At 46.0% G+C, this 18110-nt stretch overlaps 5 protein-coding genes across 6 annotated transcripts; 2 read left to right on the top strand and 3 right to left on the bottom strand.

Moving 5' to 3' along the window:
- The first annotated feature begins 84 nt into the window (after positions 1 to 84).
- Positions 85 to 3319, top strand: LOC108062774 (BTB/POZ domain-containing protein KCTD3). The gene is made up of 2 exons (XM_017149578.3): positions 85 to 437; positions 514 to 3319. Exons 1-2 carry the CDS (start codon positions 376 to 378, stop codon positions 2645 to 2647), a joined length of 2196 nt encoding a protein of 731 aa, XP_017005067.2. The 5' UTR covers positions 85 to 375; the 3' UTR covers positions 2648 to 3319.
- A 5-nt stretch (positions 3320 to 3324) lies between these two features.
- LOC108062773 (serine-rich adhesin for platelets) lies at positions 3325 to 8381 on the bottom strand. The gene is made up of 8 exons (XM_017149577.3): positions 8093 to 8381; positions 7753 to 7893; positions 7561 to 7691; positions 7077 to 7505; positions 6882 to 7022; positions 5426 to 6027; positions 5075 to 5366; positions 3325 to 4714 (listed from the first exon to the last, which is right to left on the bottom strand). The coding sequence occupies exons 1-8, from the start codon at positions 8233 to 8235 to the stop codon at positions 3963 to 3965; spliced, it is 2631 nt and encodes an 876-aa protein (XP_017005066.2). The 5' UTR covers positions 8236 to 8381; the 3' UTR covers positions 3325 to 3962.
- Positions 8382 to 8653: 272 nt separating this feature from the next.
- On the bottom strand, positions 8654 to 10273 carry LOC108062724 (alpha-2-macroglobulin receptor-associated protein). The gene is made up of 5 exons (XM_017149507.3): positions 9964 to 10273; positions 9694 to 9909; positions 9424 to 9634; positions 9002 to 9363; positions 8654 to 8941 (listed from the first exon to the last, which is right to left on the bottom strand). The coding sequence occupies exons 1-5, from the start codon at positions 10183 to 10185 to the stop codon at positions 8813 to 8815; spliced, it is 1140 nt and encodes a 379-aa protein (XP_017004996.2). The 5' UTR covers positions 10186 to 10273; the 3' UTR covers positions 8654 to 8812.
- Positions 10274 to 10535: 262 nt separating this feature from the next.
- Positions 10536 to 13142, top strand: LOC108062813 (uncharacterized). The gene is made up of 6 exons (XM_017149645.3): positions 10536 to 10903; positions 10970 to 11215; positions 11280 to 11420; positions 11477 to 11616; positions 11670 to 11800; positions 11906 to 13142. Exons 1-6 carry the CDS (start codon positions 10652 to 10654, stop codon positions 12418 to 12420), a joined length of 1425 nt encoding a protein of 474 aa, XP_017005134.2. The 5' UTR covers positions 10536 to 10651; the 3' UTR covers positions 12421 to 13142.
- A 134-nt stretch (positions 13143 to 13276) lies between these two features.
- LOC108062814 (GTP-binding protein Di-Ras2) lies at positions 13277 to 18032 on the bottom strand. Of its 2 annotated transcripts, none has more exons than XM_017149646.3 (5): positions 17858 to 18032; positions 16276 to 16578; positions 16038 to 16223; positions 15907 to 15978; positions 13277 to 15142 (listed from the first exon to the last, which is right to left on the bottom strand). In XM_017149646.3, the coding sequence occupies exons 2-5, from the start codon at positions 16444 to 16446 to the stop codon at positions 14870 to 14872; spliced, it is 702 nt and encodes a 233-aa protein (XP_017005135.1). In that variant the 5' UTR covers positions 16447 to 16578; positions 17858 to 18032; the 3' UTR covers positions 13277 to 14869. The 2 variants fall into 2 exon arrangements, with proteins under 2 accessions (XP_017005135.1, XP_070072786.1); XM_070216685.1 differs by having other exon boundaries at positions 17862 to 18032.
- Between the last annotated feature and the right edge of the window lie 78 nt (positions 18033 to 18110).

The following is an 18110-nucleotide window of genomic DNA, read 5'->3' as shown; positions in this document are numbered from 1 at the left end:
CAAAAGTAGTGACCCACACACGAAGCATCAAGTGCACCTGATCACGACCAGGTCACAGTCACGATCGACGTGCCCATCCCTAGTTTCCACTTCCACAGTGCAGTGCAACAAATAACAAGTAAATAAATAGGCAGCGCCGAGAGTTAAACGAATAAATTGCACCCCGCAGCGCGTCAAGTGGGCTGGGTACCGAAATCGCGGGTTATCTGCTTCGCTGGTGCGGCTGCCTCCACTGCGTCCGCCGTATCAGTCGCTCGCCGGAGCGCTGGGAGCACGGAAGCCACACAAATAGAGGCGCATTTGGAGCAGCGCACAACCAGTCCGTCCGCTGCTGCGGCGGCACGCGGATACGGGTCATCGGATCATCGGATTGCCATGTCCTACTTCACGCACTCGACCAGCAGCGACCTGGTCAACCTGAATGTGGGTGGTCAGCGGTAAGAACAAAGCTAAGCTAAGCACCCCAACTGGGCCAACTGATGACGCATGCAATCTCCATCTCACCTTCCGTAGCTTTTCCACGTCGCGGCAAACGCTTACGTGGATCCCGGACACCTTCTTCACGGCCCTCCTAAGCGGACGCATCTCTAGCCTGCGGGACGAGCACAATGCCATCTTCATTGACCGCGATCCCACGCTCTTTTCGATCATCCTCAACTACCTGAGGACCAAGGACATCGACATCAAGAACTGCGAGATACGCGCCCTGCGGCACGAGGCCGAGTACTATGGCGTTACGCCGCTGACCAAGCGCCTGGCGCTCTGCGAGGACCTCAATCACTCGTCCTGCGGCGATGTGCTCTTCTACGGCTTCCTGGCTGCCCCGCCCATGCCCTCAAATGAAGCCTTGCCAGCTGCCGCCGCCGCTGTGGTTGATGAGCCGCTGCCCTCCAGCTCGTCAGCCCGTCCCGGCTCCATGGTGCGCGTCCCCGAGCCCTCGCGCTCCTCACACTCGCGGAACTCTTCGTGGGATCTGCGATTGGGTCGCACAGGAAGCAGCGGTGGACCCAATCCGCCAGCTCCCATGCTGCACTCACGCCAACCATCGATGGACTTTATGCGGCACTCGCGCAACTCCTCGGCGGATCTGAACAAGGCGTTTCGCAATGAAGTGGGCCTGGTCTTTAGCCCCACTCAGAACTCCAACTGGGTGGATCCGATGCGGGTGCAGATCATCAAGGCGCACCAGAACTGGATAGCAGTGGCCTACGCTCACTTTGTGACCTGCTACCGCGTCAAGGACTCAAATGGGTGGCAGCAGGTCTTCACATCGCCGCATATTGAGGCGACCATCGAAAGGATCGCCATTAACTCGAAGGTGAACACCTCGGCGGCGGAACCGGTGCCCAGCAAGATGGTAGCCATCTCTTACGGCAGTCAAATCCGCTTGTGGAGCATCCAGGAGGGAGGCCAGAAAACGGATGTGGGCACCTTTAATCTGAATGTGCGGGTGGAGTACCTGTTCTTCATCGGCAGCCAGCTGGTGGCCCTGTCCTCGTCCGGCAAGATCGGCGTTTGGCACGCGATGACGCAGCACTGGCAGATCCAGGATCTGGTGCCCGTGCTCTCCTTCGACTCGGCCGGCTCGTTCCTTCTGCTGGGCTGCAACAATGGGTCCATCTACTACATAGACATGCAGAAGTTCCCGCTGCGGATGAAGGACAACGATCTGCTGGTCACCGAGCTCTACAAGGATGTCACTTTGGATCCAATCACGGCCATTTCGGTGTACTTAACACCAAAAACCTCCAGCATCAGTGGCAATTGGATCGAGATTGCCTACGGCACCAAGTCGGGCGCCGTGCGGATCATCGTACAGCATCCGGAGACAGCTGGCCACGGGCCACATCTCTTCGAGACCTTCTTTGTCCACCAGAGTCCCGTGACGAAGGTGATGCTGTCGGAGAAGTACCTTGTCTCCGTGTGCAGCGAGTACCATCACGTGCGCACCTGGAGTCTGACTCGCTTCCGGGGAATGCTCTCCACGCAGCCGGGCTCCACGCCGGAGGCCTCCTTTAAGATCGTCTCGCTGGAGGCCACCGACACGAGCTACAGCTATGCGGCTGGCAATGATTTTGGGCCCTACGGCGATTACGACGACATGATATTCGTGCAGAAAGTGGTTCCGGAGACGGATCAGCTGTATGTGCGCCTGGCCTCCAACGGGGATCGCGTGTGCGTCATCCGATCCGTGGACAGCTCCACCATTTCGGCCTTCTGTGTGCACGAGTGCGAGGTATCGTCGCGCATGGGCTCACGTTTCATACTCACCGGTCACTGCAACGGCGCCATCCAGATGTGGGACCTCACCACCGCTTTGGCGCTGCTCTCCAAGGATGAGCCGCAGCAGAAAACCAACGGCGGACCCGACACCAACGAGCTTCTCCGCCTACTTGACCAGTGTGAAATCAGCAATTCATCATGCACAACTCCTTGTATGTCACCGTGTCTATCAGCTATGGGCAACGGCTCTGGACTGGCCTCCTCCTCCTCCGTAGCCCGGATGAAGGCCAGCAACATAGCGCTGCTCAATCGGGAACCCATGGGAATGGCTGTTCCGGTGCAGCCGGTGCAACCCAATCTTCCGGCGGCACTGGCGGCGGCGCCCGCTGCTGTTATCCCGATGGCTGACGACAACAACGAATGAGACGTGGAAGCGGCTGCTTGGTCGGCGCTTGTCGGGCGCGTTTCATTGTTAACATTTCACAGGTGTAGCTTGATCTTCGACTACCAGTTTATATTCCTGCAGTTCGTGGTGTGCGGCCTCATCTACGTCTGGGTGACGCGGCTTATGGGTCGCGATGGACTGCCAGCAGGCATTTACCCAATCAGATAATCTCCATTATATGTGCTCGATGTGGTTGCAAGTGTATTCCCGTTACCCCTTCTATGTTAGTATTTTTAAAACGTCTCTGTTCTAGTTAAAGTTATATGAAATTAGTTAAAACCATAGTTAAAACAATGTAAAACCAGAGTATAAGACTTCTGCAACCGATCTATAATTAGTACAACTCTGAAAAGGGTGCTCCACCGGGACAGACTCGAAACCTTATCAAATGTAGATCCGCTGAGGATAAGATTCGTTTGCCGAAAACAAAGAAAGTTCATTGAACAACTAATTAGTTCTTTGTTCTCACGTTGTTTAGCCTTGAAGATAATTATTTGTGATTTAGAATTGATTTAGAGTCTGTCCTGGTGAAAACCCTCTTATCAAAACATATTGATCCGCCTTGTTGCAACCCGTAAGCAGATATACATCTCCATACATATGCAATATAAATAAACATAATTGTATACCTACAGATATCGAAAATAGCAACCGCGTTGTGTCATCAATAATTTATTGAACTTTTTATCTTAGTTTCTTGATGGTTGAATACTTGGAAGTGTTCCATTAACATTTATCAAATACAAATACTTGGCTTGCCTTCTCGTGGGTATTGTGTGTGTAAATACGTGTATATACTACGCCTATACCGGACCTCAGTAAAGTAAAAAGCAGCAAAAACGCCAAAACATATAAAAATATATATAATATACATATATATGTATAGAAGGTAAGTCATCCTGCCCGCCATCTAAATATCAATTTAAACTAGTGGCGCGTCAAGTGAGACCCCTGCATTCAATTTACCTAAAATAGGACGCACTGGTACTGAGATAGAATAATAATAATGGAGTAGATACTTGGAGCGATTACCCAGCCGAGCCGAGCCGGTCATACAAATAGTTTGTACACAATAGTTTGTCAACCTAAAGCTACGCTATATTCTAAAGGGGCAAACCGATATGAAGCTGTGCCATTATGGGATGGGATTGTGGGTCACTGAACCCACTGCAATGCAATCTAAGACTGTCGCTTGGCGAGCGCCCTTCCTAACTACGATGTAAGCGTGAATGGATGATGATATGTGCGTGAAAAATTGCTTAGCAAAAACTGATGAGGGGGGAGATCCAGCTCACTACACGTGAAAGTAGTCGTCCACCAGCAACTGCTCGCTTGGCGTGGAGGCTGCCCCACTCAGCGGACTGCTCGCCTGCGTGTCCGAATCCTGATCAGCCTGCAGCGGCTCGTAGCCCGGCTCCATCGCACTGCTCGTCGTCGTCGTTGTTGCTGTCGTCGCTGTATTGGCCGCCGTGGTCAAATAGCAAACCGACTCGTAGTTGGGATCCGTTTCACTGCCCGTTCCCGTCAGCGATTCGTATTGCGAGGACAGCGGCGTGCTGGTGGCCACCGTCGAGGAGTTTAGCGATACGCTAGTGGATGTGGAACTGGGAGATGTGAGGCTGCCCGGTGTTCCCGCCACCGCGTTTTCCGCTATCCGCGCATAGTGATCCGTCTCCGCAGCGGCGGCCTTCGTCTCCAGGATGCTGGCATAGTTGTGGTTGGCATCCGCCCCGGGAATTGTGCTGTAGCCGGAGGCATCAGCGGTGGCGGGCGGGCGCTTCTTCTCCAGCACCTTGGCATAGCCGTCGTCCGAGTGGGCGCGACTCTTGAGCACCTCGTAGTTGGGATCGTAGTCCGATTTCTTGGCCTCATCCTCGGCTGCCGGAACGGGGTGCAGTTGCAGTTGCTCGTAGCCTGGATCGTTGTTGCTGTTGGACGGAGGCGTCGGCGGAGGCGGCGGCTGTGGCTGGTTAAGAATAGTCTCGTAGTGCTTTGTGCTGGCGCTGATCGCAATTGCTGTTGCTATCGTGACGGGCTGGGCAATCGCTGAAATGGCGGAAATAAAAGTTCATTAGTCAACAGCCTTGAAGCAGCTTATTTACTTGGATTCATGAAAAAGAATTAATGGATCTTCACTGCAGACGATATACTAACCACGGCTGCAACTTCCAAAGAAAAACTCATGAAATTTTCGCTGTTTGAGTTGAACAAACACGGAAATTTCTCATTTTGGCATAGCAACTAATATTTGGGAAGGCATTTTTTGGAGGAGAGACAAGGAGAGACAGATAGATAGACAGGTAGATTAGGCATTAGGCAGGGATCAACGACAAAGCCGGGGTAAAATACCCAGAAATCATTGAGCAGGGATGGTTAAATAGGGGCTGAGAGGGACTGTTGACTTACCTCCTCCTTCCTGCTGTCGTTCCTTTTGCAACATGTTGGCTGCATAGCAATCCGACTTTCGGTTCTCGTGCATCACCTGGCCATCGGCTGGAATCGTTTCGTAGCCATGATTCTTGGCCGAATAGCTATTGCTTCGTCCACGACCGCCCTTCTGGGCATCCACTAATAAGGCAGCCGCACTGTCCAGCGGACTGACACCCAAGGCGTCCTGCTGCTGCTGCTTTCTGGCCAGAATGGGCGAGCTGTTCTGCGAGGACGGAGAGTTGCGCGAGAATTTGTGCTTTTTCATGACCTGCAAGGATTCGAAATGGATTAGTTTTGGTTTTGGATTCCAAGAGGAGTTCCTCTCACCTTAGCGTACATGCCCTCAATGTTCTTGTTGCTCTCGCCTTCCTTGGAGGGACTGAGACTCTTGCTGTGCTTGCGCTGCGGCGATGCCTCTCCAGATTCCGCCTCATGACCCTCGCCACTCGCTTCGATCACCGATATGACAGAGTTTCGCCCAGAGGCCAGGTTACTAATGCTGCCGGCGTGCAGATGGTGCGACTGACCCACACTTGCCTTGGGCGTCGGTGGCAGTGGCGAGTTCGCCTGGCGCTTCTCTGGCTTCGGGGAGCCCAGATTGCAGACAGATGTGCTGTTGTTCGACGAGGACGAAGCCTGGCGCGAGTGCATCTGGGCTCGCAAGCTGTCCACCGGCGGCGGAACAGGCATGCCATGATCAGCACCACTGCTGCTCGTTGGCCTATGTATGCTGTTCCCGCCACCAACCATGACAGAGGACGTACTAGCAGTCGAAAGACTGCTGCTGTTATTGATTTCAACGGCCACTACTATGGGATTTGCCTGCATGGGCTGGATTTGTGCGTAGGTCTCCGATCCGCTCGTGTAAATATCCGCGGCATTGGCCTGGTGCCGATTATTGGGATCTTCAATGGCCGCATACGTTTCATCTGGAATATGTTAACAATATTTTATTAAAAATGTAAACTTTGAATATAATTAGAGCCCTGCGTGAATCATTCAATTTTGTTTTTGTATGCCATGAAATTTCTGATTTGTTTAATTCAATTCTATGTGAAATAAATTAAATTTTCTAATTCATTTCGAATTGAATGAATGAATAAATAATTTTTATGAATTTTTTGAATTTGTCAGATTTTTTGTGTGCTTTTTCTTGAGAACAAAAAGTGGAACATTTTTAACAAATCAATTTTAACTGCTTAAAAAATAAAATTCATGCAGATTTAATCACAAAATTATAGCCCTTTCTTCTTCAAAAGAAATTGTCGTTTGAATTATTTCGGAATTCATGCCATTCATTCATTTAATTCTATAAAACTCAAAATTCAAATTCATTCAATTCTATTAAACTCAAAATTCTAATTAATTTATTCATATAAAACAAAAAATTCAAAATAATTCATTGAATCCATTCATGCAGGGCTCTAAATATAATCTAATTATTGTTATCAATCGATCAACATAAATATTTATGCATTGAAAATATAAAACATATGTTTCGGTTTCTTATCGTAAAATATTGTACAATTAAAGTGTTTGATGACAAATGGAAACACAATCTTGAATTTATACATACAAATAAATGAAATAATTATTCCCAAGATGATTAGAACAAATTTGAAATTGTAAAATATTATACAATTAAAGTGTTTGATGACAAATGGAAACACAATCTTGAATTTGTTTTACTATACATGCATATAAATGAAATAAAAAATCCCAAGATAATTAAAACCAATTTAAAATTACCCAAAGGAATTGTGTTATTTCTCCCCTGACTCACCAGAATCGTCCGATACGGTGGCGTAGTGCGAGTCGTTCACATCCCGCGATAAATTGGGGTTCCTATTCGTCGGTTTCCCCTGTGGTTGCTGCGCCAGAATGTTGGCCAGCGGTTCCCTTACACTAATGCTCGTGTATCCCTCTGTGGAATAAAGTACTTAGCTATATGACATCACCTCGCGTGCCACAAACTTACTCGATGAGTCCTGCGAGTCGCCGCTGAAATGCTGGTTGGCAATGGGCGGCGTCATGTAGGGAAGATCTTGGCTAGCCGAAATCATGCCTGCGATCGCGGAGGCGGCGGGTATCTCAGCCTGTGCCGGCGCCGAATCATTGTGCTCCCTTGAGCCCTCGCTATGCTGCGAGCTGCGATGCATGGGATCAATGCCGTCGCTGGAGGATCCGGCCACCACTGCCGCCGCCGCAGCAGCTGCCGCAGATCCATGGTTGGCCGCATGCGACGTGGACGGGGCATTCAGCTGGGCATAGGGATGCTCGGTTCCCCGCACCTTGGCGTAGTCGTGCGGCAGACCTTTGACACGCGAATACGGCGAGCTGACATCATCCGCCTGGCTAATGGAGCTGTGCTGCGATACGCTCGTCTGTTTCTTCATGCTGGGCTGGGCTGTTGGAAGCAGGAGATGTATTAAATGATTCCTACGAGTTGGAGTACCACTTACGACTTTGGCTGCGGGCATTGCGAGCATCGACCAGCTGCTTGTCCGCCACGGTTTCGTATAGTTCGGACCCATTATCATTGCTCTCGGCCACGGGAATGTCGGGCAAACTGCGATGGGCGGCGGTGCTTGATCTGAGAAGGATTCAAAGTTAAGTTATGTTTTAAACAGAGGAATGGAGTAATGAATACCCACCGCTTTTCCGAGTCTGCATTGGAGACCGTGGAGGCATTCAGCTCCGCCTGGGACTCGCTGTTTCCCACCAGATTGGTGACCACGATTACCTCGTCGGGATTCTTCAGCTTGACCATGCCCTCCAGGCCCATCAAGTCATTTCTGGGGGGGTTTAGAGAGTTTAGAGAGTGCGATTAGTGACATGGGTGCATCCAACTGGAACTGGGCGGCGTAGCGGCGGAGAAAGAGACCCACTTTCACTCTCTCTCTCGTTGGCCAGCACCGCCCTGTTCCCGCCGCCAGACGGGATGCCTGGGAAAGGCGCTTCAGATCCTTAGAACGACCAGGAGCAGGAACTCACTTGGGGATGCGCTTCTTGCAGCACAGACAAGCCCCCAGCATCACGATGAAAGTGAGCGTCAGGCTGAGGGTCGCCAGGAGGTACGTGTACGAATTGGGGGCCTCCAGGCGCAGCTCGGACGTCGTCGCCTCCACCATGCCCATGTCGCTGTGTGTACATATGCACTATGTACCCATTTAGCACTTGCACTGGCCGCTGCACATATATATTGAATACTTTTCGCTAAGTAAATCTTTTATTATTTTTTTTTTGGCCCACGAAACAGACAACAACAAGAATGCGACTGGCGGGCGGTCATACTAGGTGCGGTCCTACTGGGTGGAGAAAGGTACGCGTTTCAGGCCAGCTCTAGTATGGTCATACTGAAAACATCACTGGTATTTAACGGTTAACTTTTCACCTTACTACTAAAAACCGGTAAAATTTATTAAAATCTTTTTTAAATACTAAATTAAATTTAAAAATTATCTAATTTATAAATTTGTGTATGCTTAAAAAGATTAGCTCAAAATAAATGAAAAAAAATTTAATAATTAGAAAATTAACATTCTGCGAAAAATCTAAACTTCATGAGATTTTATTTTCATTCAAATGATATTTGGTATCAAAACTATACATATGATATGCTGAATAGCAGCTTGAATGTTTTTGTGCCTTACACAAACAGTTGCAACTAAATCTAATTTATTCGCTTGGCACGTTCAGTGATTGCTTCAATTTTTAAAGTTCTGTGTGCTTGAAGATGGTTTTTTCAATGTTCTCCTGTAGCTTCTCCACCTTGCGAGTCTGCTTTTTAAGCTGATCCTCCATGTCCTCAAAGCGGTTGCTCTTGTCCTTGTGTTTTTCGCCCTGCAAGTTTCATTAAAATAGTTAGCCCATGAACTGTTACAGAATTTCACACACTTATACCTTGTATTTCTCCTTATGTAAAGCATGCTCGGCATGCAGGTGACGCAGCTTTAATAGTCGGCTCTCGAAGTGATGCAATTCGGTCTTTATGGACTCCAGTTCCTTTTCCGTAAAATTGCTAGACTGAGCCACGCGCCACAGACCCTGAACTTTGGGCTCGACAAAGTCCTGACTGTGCGGGCCGGAGGATACCAGGCGTTCCAGTCTGTCGTAATGATCCTTGATTCCGGCATGATGGCCTCGAAGGGTGTTGAGATCGTTTTCGAAACTCTTAACATTTTGTGCGTGTGTTTTTATCTCATTTTCGTTGGCATCATTCGAGATCAGATTGTAGTTGTCCAGATCTTCAGTATTTATGGCATCTTAAGGGAAAACATATAAAATATAACATGATTTTCATTATTTATTTGACACTCTCTCACTCTCATGCTTGTCGGTATCCACGGTGCCAATATTTTCCAGCAAGCTGTAGTAGACATCGACTTTATCCTGGTGATGATCAAACTCCTGCTTCAGGGATTTCAATTCCTCAGCAGTAAAGCCGGAAAGCTCTGCCTTTTCCCACAGCCGGACGAGTTTCTTGTCCTTGAAAAGGCTCTTGTTTTTATAACGATCATTGGCGTCGTGGAATTTCTGAAAGGCAGCCAGAATATGTAGAACTTATTGCTCTTAAGGATTGGGAATTTACATACCTTATAGGGCTTTAGCTTGTCCGAGTCCTGGGTGTCGTCAAAGTGCTCCAGCAGATCGTAGCTGCTCATAATGCCAATCAGCTTGCGTCGCAGCTCGTCGTCCTTGAGGCCATCCTTGTCCTTGTGCTGCGAATTGAGCTGCTTCCAGGCTATCTCCTCCTTGTCGTGGATCTTCAGCTCCATGTAGAGCGACTTGAGCTTGGGTTCTGTTAGGCGCTGTAACAGGGATATTATTATACATGGTTTTGAGATGAATATATCCGCACTTACATTCTGAGCCTTGGCCCACACCAGATTTAATTTGGCCATGCGAAAGGGCCGCTGGATAGTTCTGAAATCCGGGTCATACTTCTCCTCCTTCACTTGCTGGAAATGCGGGTCGTTTGCCTCTTTGCTGTACTTCTTGCTCTGCTTCTTGTCGGCATCCACGCCCTGCGACGCGACCAGCAGGAAAAGCGCAACGACTGCAACCACCGGTGCTGACCTAACCATTTTTCTCGTGGCTTTTATCCGGTTTTAAGGCACATGCAATTTTCAATGCGCTGACCTGGCTAAACAGTTATTCTCAACGAGCAGTGTTGCCAGATCGCCAAAAGCTGCTCGAGCAAACTGTTTAGCTATAAAAAAGCTTAAAGAATTCAATTAAAAATTCTATCCATTTGATTAACTATTAAATTTGATTAATTTTTATTTTAAACAATACTAGGGAGTTACAGAATTAACAAATAGTCGAATCTCCAGCTTTTCTTATTTAATTAATTAATTTTTAACACTTTTTTTAGCTAGCTAAATCTAACGGGAAATCGGTGAATTAGCCTCGCAGCACTATCGCCACTTGGACTTGGCCACCCTGTCAATTTGCACTTACCGCTTTGTTACCGCGCCATTCCGCAACTCAATTACATTAAACAACAGCGGCGATATTTACTTAAAGTCACCCGCAAAAGGACCCAGGACAATGAGGACGCAGGCAGCGGTCAGTTGCTTCCTGCTGGTATTCCACAGCGTGTGCTGCCAGAGCGGCAGCGATGAGTACTGGGTGGATCCGCATCCCGCCTGGGCTGACTTGGTTCAGGATTTCAATCATCCGGATGGATCCTGCCAGTGTCCTGCTATCCCGGAGCGGTCTCCGGCAGCCGTAGAAGATGCCCTGGCCCTCACATACTTCAGAAAGTTCGTCAATTTGCTGTTCCAACGCAAGCGTTTGCAGGTAAGATCGCTAGTTTAGACCATATTTGGAGACATGACGTCATGGATGTAACTTTTGTGTAAATAGTACGATGCTGAATCGGCGCTCCACAAGCGATCGTTGCTCTTCTCGCTGCTGCCATCGCAACTGGAGGAGCTGGAAAAGGTGCAGGATGCCCGGGATCTGGACATATTGCTCACGAAGATATTGGAGTCAGCGGAGGAGGCTCCCTTGTTTGAGGGCATGTCCGGATGCTCCTATGCCCGTCAAGGTGTTTTCTCCTTATTGGTGGATATATTCAAGGACATCGTAGCGCTGACGAAAATAACCGAGGTACCTGTTGCGCCTTCTATGGAAACCCGACATTGCGCTAATTACTTGTTTTTCCCATCCCCAGGTGCAATTCATCCTATTTGCAACACTAGCCATCATACTTGGTTGCATTGTGCACAAACGTTTCCGTTTCCGGGCAATTTCAATTGTTCTGGGAGGTATTTTCCTGTGCGGATATATTCACACTTACTTAGAGTGCAACAGAGTAGGTATCTCACAAGTAAACAAGGGAAATTGTCCTCATTATTTGTTTATATTTAGAAACTAGATGTCGAAGCTATGATGGAGGTCATGAAACATCACCAGGAACCAAAGAGCTACGCGGAATCATCCTGGTTTGCTCGACTAAAGGGCTATGTGATGAACGCCTCGCCACAGGAAAAGCAAATAGAGATGCTGAGGTAAGTATATAATAGGTGAAATGGATAAACCTCTAATGACCGAAATATTTTAGAAAATCCTCCAAGCTCAACCTTTCAATCTGCATGCCAGATCATGTGTTCTTTATGTATATGAATGACTTGTTTATCAAGCAATTAGAAATGTTGCTGGAAAAGGTATCGGCAACCATGACCAAACTGTCCGGTAAGTTTTTATGTTTATTGTAGCTTTCAAATGTTTTTAAATTAACAGAAACGCTTGAGAGCTACCCCTTATAATTGAAACATAGATAACAATATTTCCCCTTAGCTGGATTGTCATTCCCCTACAATCTTTTGGCCCCTCTTCTTCTGGTGGCTTTGGTGGGCTACATTATAAAGCTAACTTTCAAATACATCATCAGCCCCAAAGCCTGGGCTTCCCTTATCCACAACAATCCAACCCCGGTCGCCGCACCGATGGCCCAGCAGTCTATTGGTGCCCGGGAACCCGCCCAAGATTGCATATCCGGCGACAATTTAAAGATGCTGTTAAATGTCACAACAACAATGCTGCAACAGTCACAGCAAACTCAACGTCCACCCGCCGTTTCGGGGGTCCAGGAGCTAGTAGAAGCGCTAGAAGCTCCAACGACACCAGAGAAAAAAGACAGTCTAGATGTGAGCGATTCCAGTAGCAGCAGAAGCAGGACCAGCATTCCTGAGAAAAAGGATAGTCTAAATGTGAGCGATTCCAGCAGCAGCAGAAGCAGGAGCAGCGTTCCTGAGGAGGAAGGATTCACGCTGGTCGACGATCACGAAGATGATGATATCGATAATGTGTAGCGGCCGGCTATTTATTTAATTTGTATTTTTAGTGTTAACATGTCCGTGATTTTTACCCAGTCAATTAGAGTCCGTTTATGCTCGGCAAATAATTCACATTTTTCTTGGTTGATTTGTCATAGTTAAATTTTTATTTAAATTATTTTGCATGTTCTTATTCTCATTTGCACGATAAGTGTTATTAAGATAAATCTTCAACAATAAGATCTTTTAAGTAGGCCACCAAACTGTTTATATTTTGCTTGTTATTATTACGCTGCCGGCCCTTCAAAAAATCGGATATAATTTCTATGTAACTTGTTGATCCTTTATATTTACAACTTGGCGCTCAGGCGATTATCTTTTAATTTTATATTATTAGCAGTGGGCGCTCTTTGTGAGTTGCATATTAATTGAATGTAAGCGATAATTAAATATTCGGCTTTCGAATCTTGTAAAATCTAATTCAATATGTATACAACTAATATATTTATATATCTATGTATATAGATCTATATGGTGTGTGTATATATTTGTAAGAAAAAATTAGAAAAGAATTTCGGTGTAAATATATTTATTCGTTGTATTTTAAATCATGCACCTAAAATGTATTATGCTTTAATTACAATTCATCGTTATTATAATTTGTATGCAACTAAGTAGTTTTACGCATTAGTGAAATGTACTGTATGGAAAATGCAATCCAATACACGGCACATACTGAATATATAGCCAAAACCCAGTTTGCTGTCTATAATTAAACGTACCTAAAACTAGGAAAACACGAAGCAAAACCCAAAGCACAGGCAGGCTACCAATAATTCTCAACTAAGGCTGGCATATCGTAATCGTCCGTGGTCTATGGCAAACCGAGAGAATTTATCTAAATTGATTTCACAAATCTTATACGCAAATTGGTCCGCTATCATAATCTTGATTAATAATTTCTCTACTCGAATTCAACAATTTTTTTTAGGTCTAGTGTGTAACTTCCACTTCTTGATTTGTGTTGGCTGTTCTACTTATTTGTCCGGCACTGCTGGACGGCGGACCAGCAGCCAAAGATACCAGTTTGATGAGCAACATCATAATTAATGTAATTACTTGCCACTCGTTTGGCTAATTGGTTTAGCAGCGGTTTAAGCATATCATTTACTTAGTCTGATTGGTAAAATTTAAAAAACTAATCCTCTTAATATCAAACAACAGCAAACTATGCGAAACAATTCGTTCAACTCCTACGCCTAGGCCTACGCACAAGCCAACCAACTATTAAAATAACGAATACCACAATTGGGAACGGTTTGGTTTATGTTAAGTTATGTTAATACATAAGTACGATACGTAAGTGTTTTAAAAACAGGCAACTTATATCCCATCTACGCTACTGCAAAAATGCACCAAATGCTCTTCAAATATCCTTCGATGTACGTGTTCCTTGGCTCACTTGATGAATGTGAATCGAATGCAATTGTACTTGATCTTGATGTGATTCTGACTTAGGCTAACTCTCTGATCTGATCTTTTCTTTTTTCTTTCGGTTTTGCTGCTACATACATATTAAAATGCTCTTGCTCTCGACTCGTCAATAAATTTCAGCAAATAAGTGTAAAATTGTACATACACATTTAATATAATACAAAAACACAATGCCATCGCGAAGTTGGTTTGTTTTCCGGATTCGAATTCCGGACTGTCTGTGTTGTTGTTGGCCATGAGTATTTTATACATTAGCTTATGTGGCGATCGGGGCTCATCCAAATCTGTATTATTCTGGTTAGGTGGTAAATAGTTAAACAGCAATGATAGTCAAGGGAGGCATCGGTCCTCGGATGCCCAGATTTAGATCCCGAAACCGATGACCCGCGAGAAAGTCTTCCGTTGATGGATCCATGTAAATATTGTTATCATATCGTAGTAGATATACAGATTTCTATGTCTTTAAGTAGGTACTTTGGCTTTCGTTAGAGATATAGTGTTTAGCTTCGTTTGATACCTGGTTATGAATGGGTGGTGGATCATGCAAGTATGTAAACATTTGATATGTATGCCGTTACGTTTCAGATGCGATTATGTGTAAACTTAGGGTTAGCTTCCGTGGTGTGTGTTTAGTATAGTTTTTATAGTATCTGTGCGACTAGAAAGATCTGATCTGCTCGAATAGAACCTATGCAAAAAATATATATACTCGTAATCGTAATTGCAATGGTGGTGTGTCTTAAATCGGTTCCTAAATACAAGTGTCTCGTATGGTTGTAACTCTATATGTGGGTAAGTGGGTGTGTGGGGTTTGTGGGGTTTGTGGGGTGTGTGTGGTGCGTGGCCCGTGTGGGTGGTTGGGTGGCCACCCCACGCTGCTGCCCCAAGGCGAGTATTTGTCTGTCACCGTCTCCGTTCACTTTAGCTCGACGCAATCTGACCCGGGTCACATGCCTTCGCCATCCAATCCATCGCTATCCGATTCCGGTGCTTACATAACGCGGCACTTCTCCTTGGCCCCCCCGCTGGCACTGGCCCCCGCATCTCCGTTCTCCGGAATCGAGCCGTTCGTGTCCTTGGACTTCTTCTCCTTCTTCTGTTTCTTCTGCTTCTTGGTGTCCAGTTGCAGGGAGACGGTGCGCGTCTTCTCCATGTTGAGCAGCTCCTGGAACAGCTCGGTCACGTTGTGGTTCGTCTTGGCCGACGTCTCCATGAAGGATATGCTCCAGGTGGTCGCCTGAGCCTGGCCCTCCGCTTGGGAGACCTGCATAGAAGTCGGGGTATTAATCAGGAATGGTTTTGTCAAGCTATTTATGATATGTACATTAAGGCGGTCCAAAAAATGAAATTCTATTCTCACCCCTTAACACGGTATATTAAAGTAAGCAAAAAATGTATGTGAAAAAAAAACATTTTTTTCGAGATTTAGTTTTTGCAAAACGTTTTCAAAGTTTGCTTTAAAATTACTCATACGACATGTATAACAGTTCGAATTTGGTCGTTCTCCCATTTCTTGTCTTGTCAAATTATAAATTTCGTTGGAATAATTGGTAAAAAAAAGGAAGAGCAAACAGAATTGTTGATAGATATCAAGCCACCTTGATTAAAACAACTTTTTGATCGAAGGCAACAGTGCGTATGGGTGATAAACTTTGAAAACAATTTGCAGAACCTAAAACACGATTTTTTTAAATATTTTCTTTTGGTATACCTTGAATACCACAATGCGCACCGTAAAGGCGGGTGAGAGTAGAACCTTATAAATTTCCATACAAATGTGGACCGCCCTAATGTTCATACATAGTTAATCTTTCTATATTTAAGATCTAGTTAAAAATGTATATTAAAATGGCATTACTCGAATCTGAATGATTGACAATGATCGTATCTTTGTTAATCTTAAATATATTTAATATATATTAGTAAATCAAACTAGACAAAGCAATCTGTCAAGCAATTTTAGGTGCGCATTCCAAGTTTCACAACCCCAAAACGTATTGATAGATAAAATTGGCTAATGTTTCTAACCTCACGCAATTCGGCGGTCTCATCACACTTGTTGCCCACCAGCATGACGGGAATATTCGGGATGTCGGCTCCCTGAGGACACAAGAGGTGTTAGCAGTTGGATAAGAAATATATTTCCTGCAACGACCCACCTTCAGCTCCTTGATGAGCGCCCAGATGGGTCGCAGCTCCTCCAAACTTTGCTTGGAGCACACCGAGTAGACCAGGATAAAGGCGTGACCCTTCGAGATGGAGAGCCTCTGCATGGCCGGGAACTGGTGGGATCCCGTGGTGTCCGTGATTTGCAGCGTGCAGATGTTCTTGTTGCAGCTGATGACCTATAAAAAGGAGGTTAAGAAGGGTCCTCCCGGGAATTGGCTACCCACTCACCTGTCTGTAGGTGTCCTCGATAGTCGGGATGTAGCTCTCGCGGAAGGTGCCCTTGATGAAGCGCAGCACCAGCGAACTCTTGCCCACGCCGCCGGCTCCGAAGACCACCACCCGGTAGTCGTTGCTCTGTTCCGGAGCAGCCCGCGTCACCTGGTTCTTCTGCTCCGTCATCCCGGATGCGCGGACTCGGGTCTATCGGCTTCGAAGTGGAAATAGATTGAGAGAGAAACAGGAGCTGGAGCTTGTTGGCTTGCTGTCGGGCGATGGTGGAATGCTCTACTTGGGCGCCATGCTTTCGTTTATCTGCAACGATTAAGAGCAAATCAGCTTGGCCGCAACGCCCACGCACGCACAACCTTTCCGGGTCGCTGGTGGGCGGCGAGTGGGTGTGTGCCTGGGTGTGGGTGGCACTGCTTTAGGGTCCCGAAACGAGAAAAAAAATCATAAAGGAAGTTAACTTGTAAAGGTCGATGGTTAAATACTCTTGATTTGGGGAAAAGCCGGCAGGTGAATATAATTTTGTGATATTAAGAAAACTTAATAGGTCATCTTCTTAATTAATAATTATAATTCGATTTCTGTTATTTAATGTTATTATCATATTATGTTATAAGGCCGGTAGGTTACGATCATTTTGTGAGCAAGTTGCACTTGATATAAAAATTTAATATGTCATCTTCATAATATATATTTATAGGTTATTCGATTTATATAATATTATGATATATTTGAAGGTTGGTAAAATAAAAAATAGTCTGATATATTCTTAAATTTTTATAGAAATCCGACCGAACAGCTTTAGGAACTAATATATTTTTAGTAATATGATAAAAAATATCCTAAAATAGGATAGTCAATATTGATATTTCTTAGTTAGTGATATGTGAATAATACAGTTAGTTATCCGATCTGAATTGGTTTAAAAATTGATAATCTTACAAAAAAAGAAGCAAACTTTTTATAAAAGTGGTTGTATCCTGTGGAAGGGTATTCGAAAAGGGGAAACAATGCGTGAGAGTGCGCCGCTAATTTTAGCCATGTGCCAAGGAAGGGTATTGATTTTTTGGTCGACTGGCAGATCGGCATCGGCATCTCCTCATCATTATCACTGCGATTATTATTGCCCAGGGTCGCGGGGGTATTAATAGGCCTGCTTTGAAGGTGAGCAGAGTGTCCCATTGCGTTCCGAACGGGTTTCCTGCCCATCCGCCCACACACACACACAAACAAACTACCCGTAACTGCTCACTTCCGCTTGATTGTCCTGGTGGACCCTTTACACCTTCGGCACGCCCCCTTTGGAACGACCCGCCTTCCGATTTTTCGCCGTTTTGTTTTCTCGCACTGTTTTCACACTCGCTTTTGTTTTTTTTTTTTTTCCACCTCGCACACCCCACGCTCTTTGCTGTTGGATTTTCCTCGCTTTATTTTGACTTGGATTTATCGATTTTATCTGCACTGCACTTGCCACCCACACACACGCGAAATGTCGCAGGTTTTTCGACCAAATTCGAAGTCCCTTCGAACGGGGCTTTTCCCGCAGGATTTCCTGGGGATTCGCCTATTGCGTTGCAGTATTTACTTGCATTTCGTTGCACTGGGATTCGTTGCAGGACAGGATCTGGTGCCCGATGTGACTAGCTCTCTGCTGCAGGCCGTCCTATCCTATCCTCTGCTTCCGATAAGAGACCCGCCCACCCACCGCCCCCACACAATCGGACTACGACGCCTGCGCATCCCCCCAGTTACAAAAAAGAGCTTTCAAGCTACCGGAGAAACGAACCCCAAAGCGGAGACTCGAACCCGAAGAAAGCTTCTGCACACGGCTCCATCCA

The sequence above is a fragment of the Drosophila takahashii genome, chromosome 3R (assembly GCF_030179915.1).
Source record: "Drosophila takahashii strain IR98-3 E-12201 chromosome 3R, DtakHiC1v2, whole genome shotgun sequence".
In the NCBI taxonomy this organism is placed as follows: Eukaryota; Metazoa; Arthropoda; class Insecta; order Diptera; family Drosophilidae; genus Drosophila; species Drosophila takahashii.
This window is presented reverse-complemented; position numbering and strand designations above follow the sequence as displayed.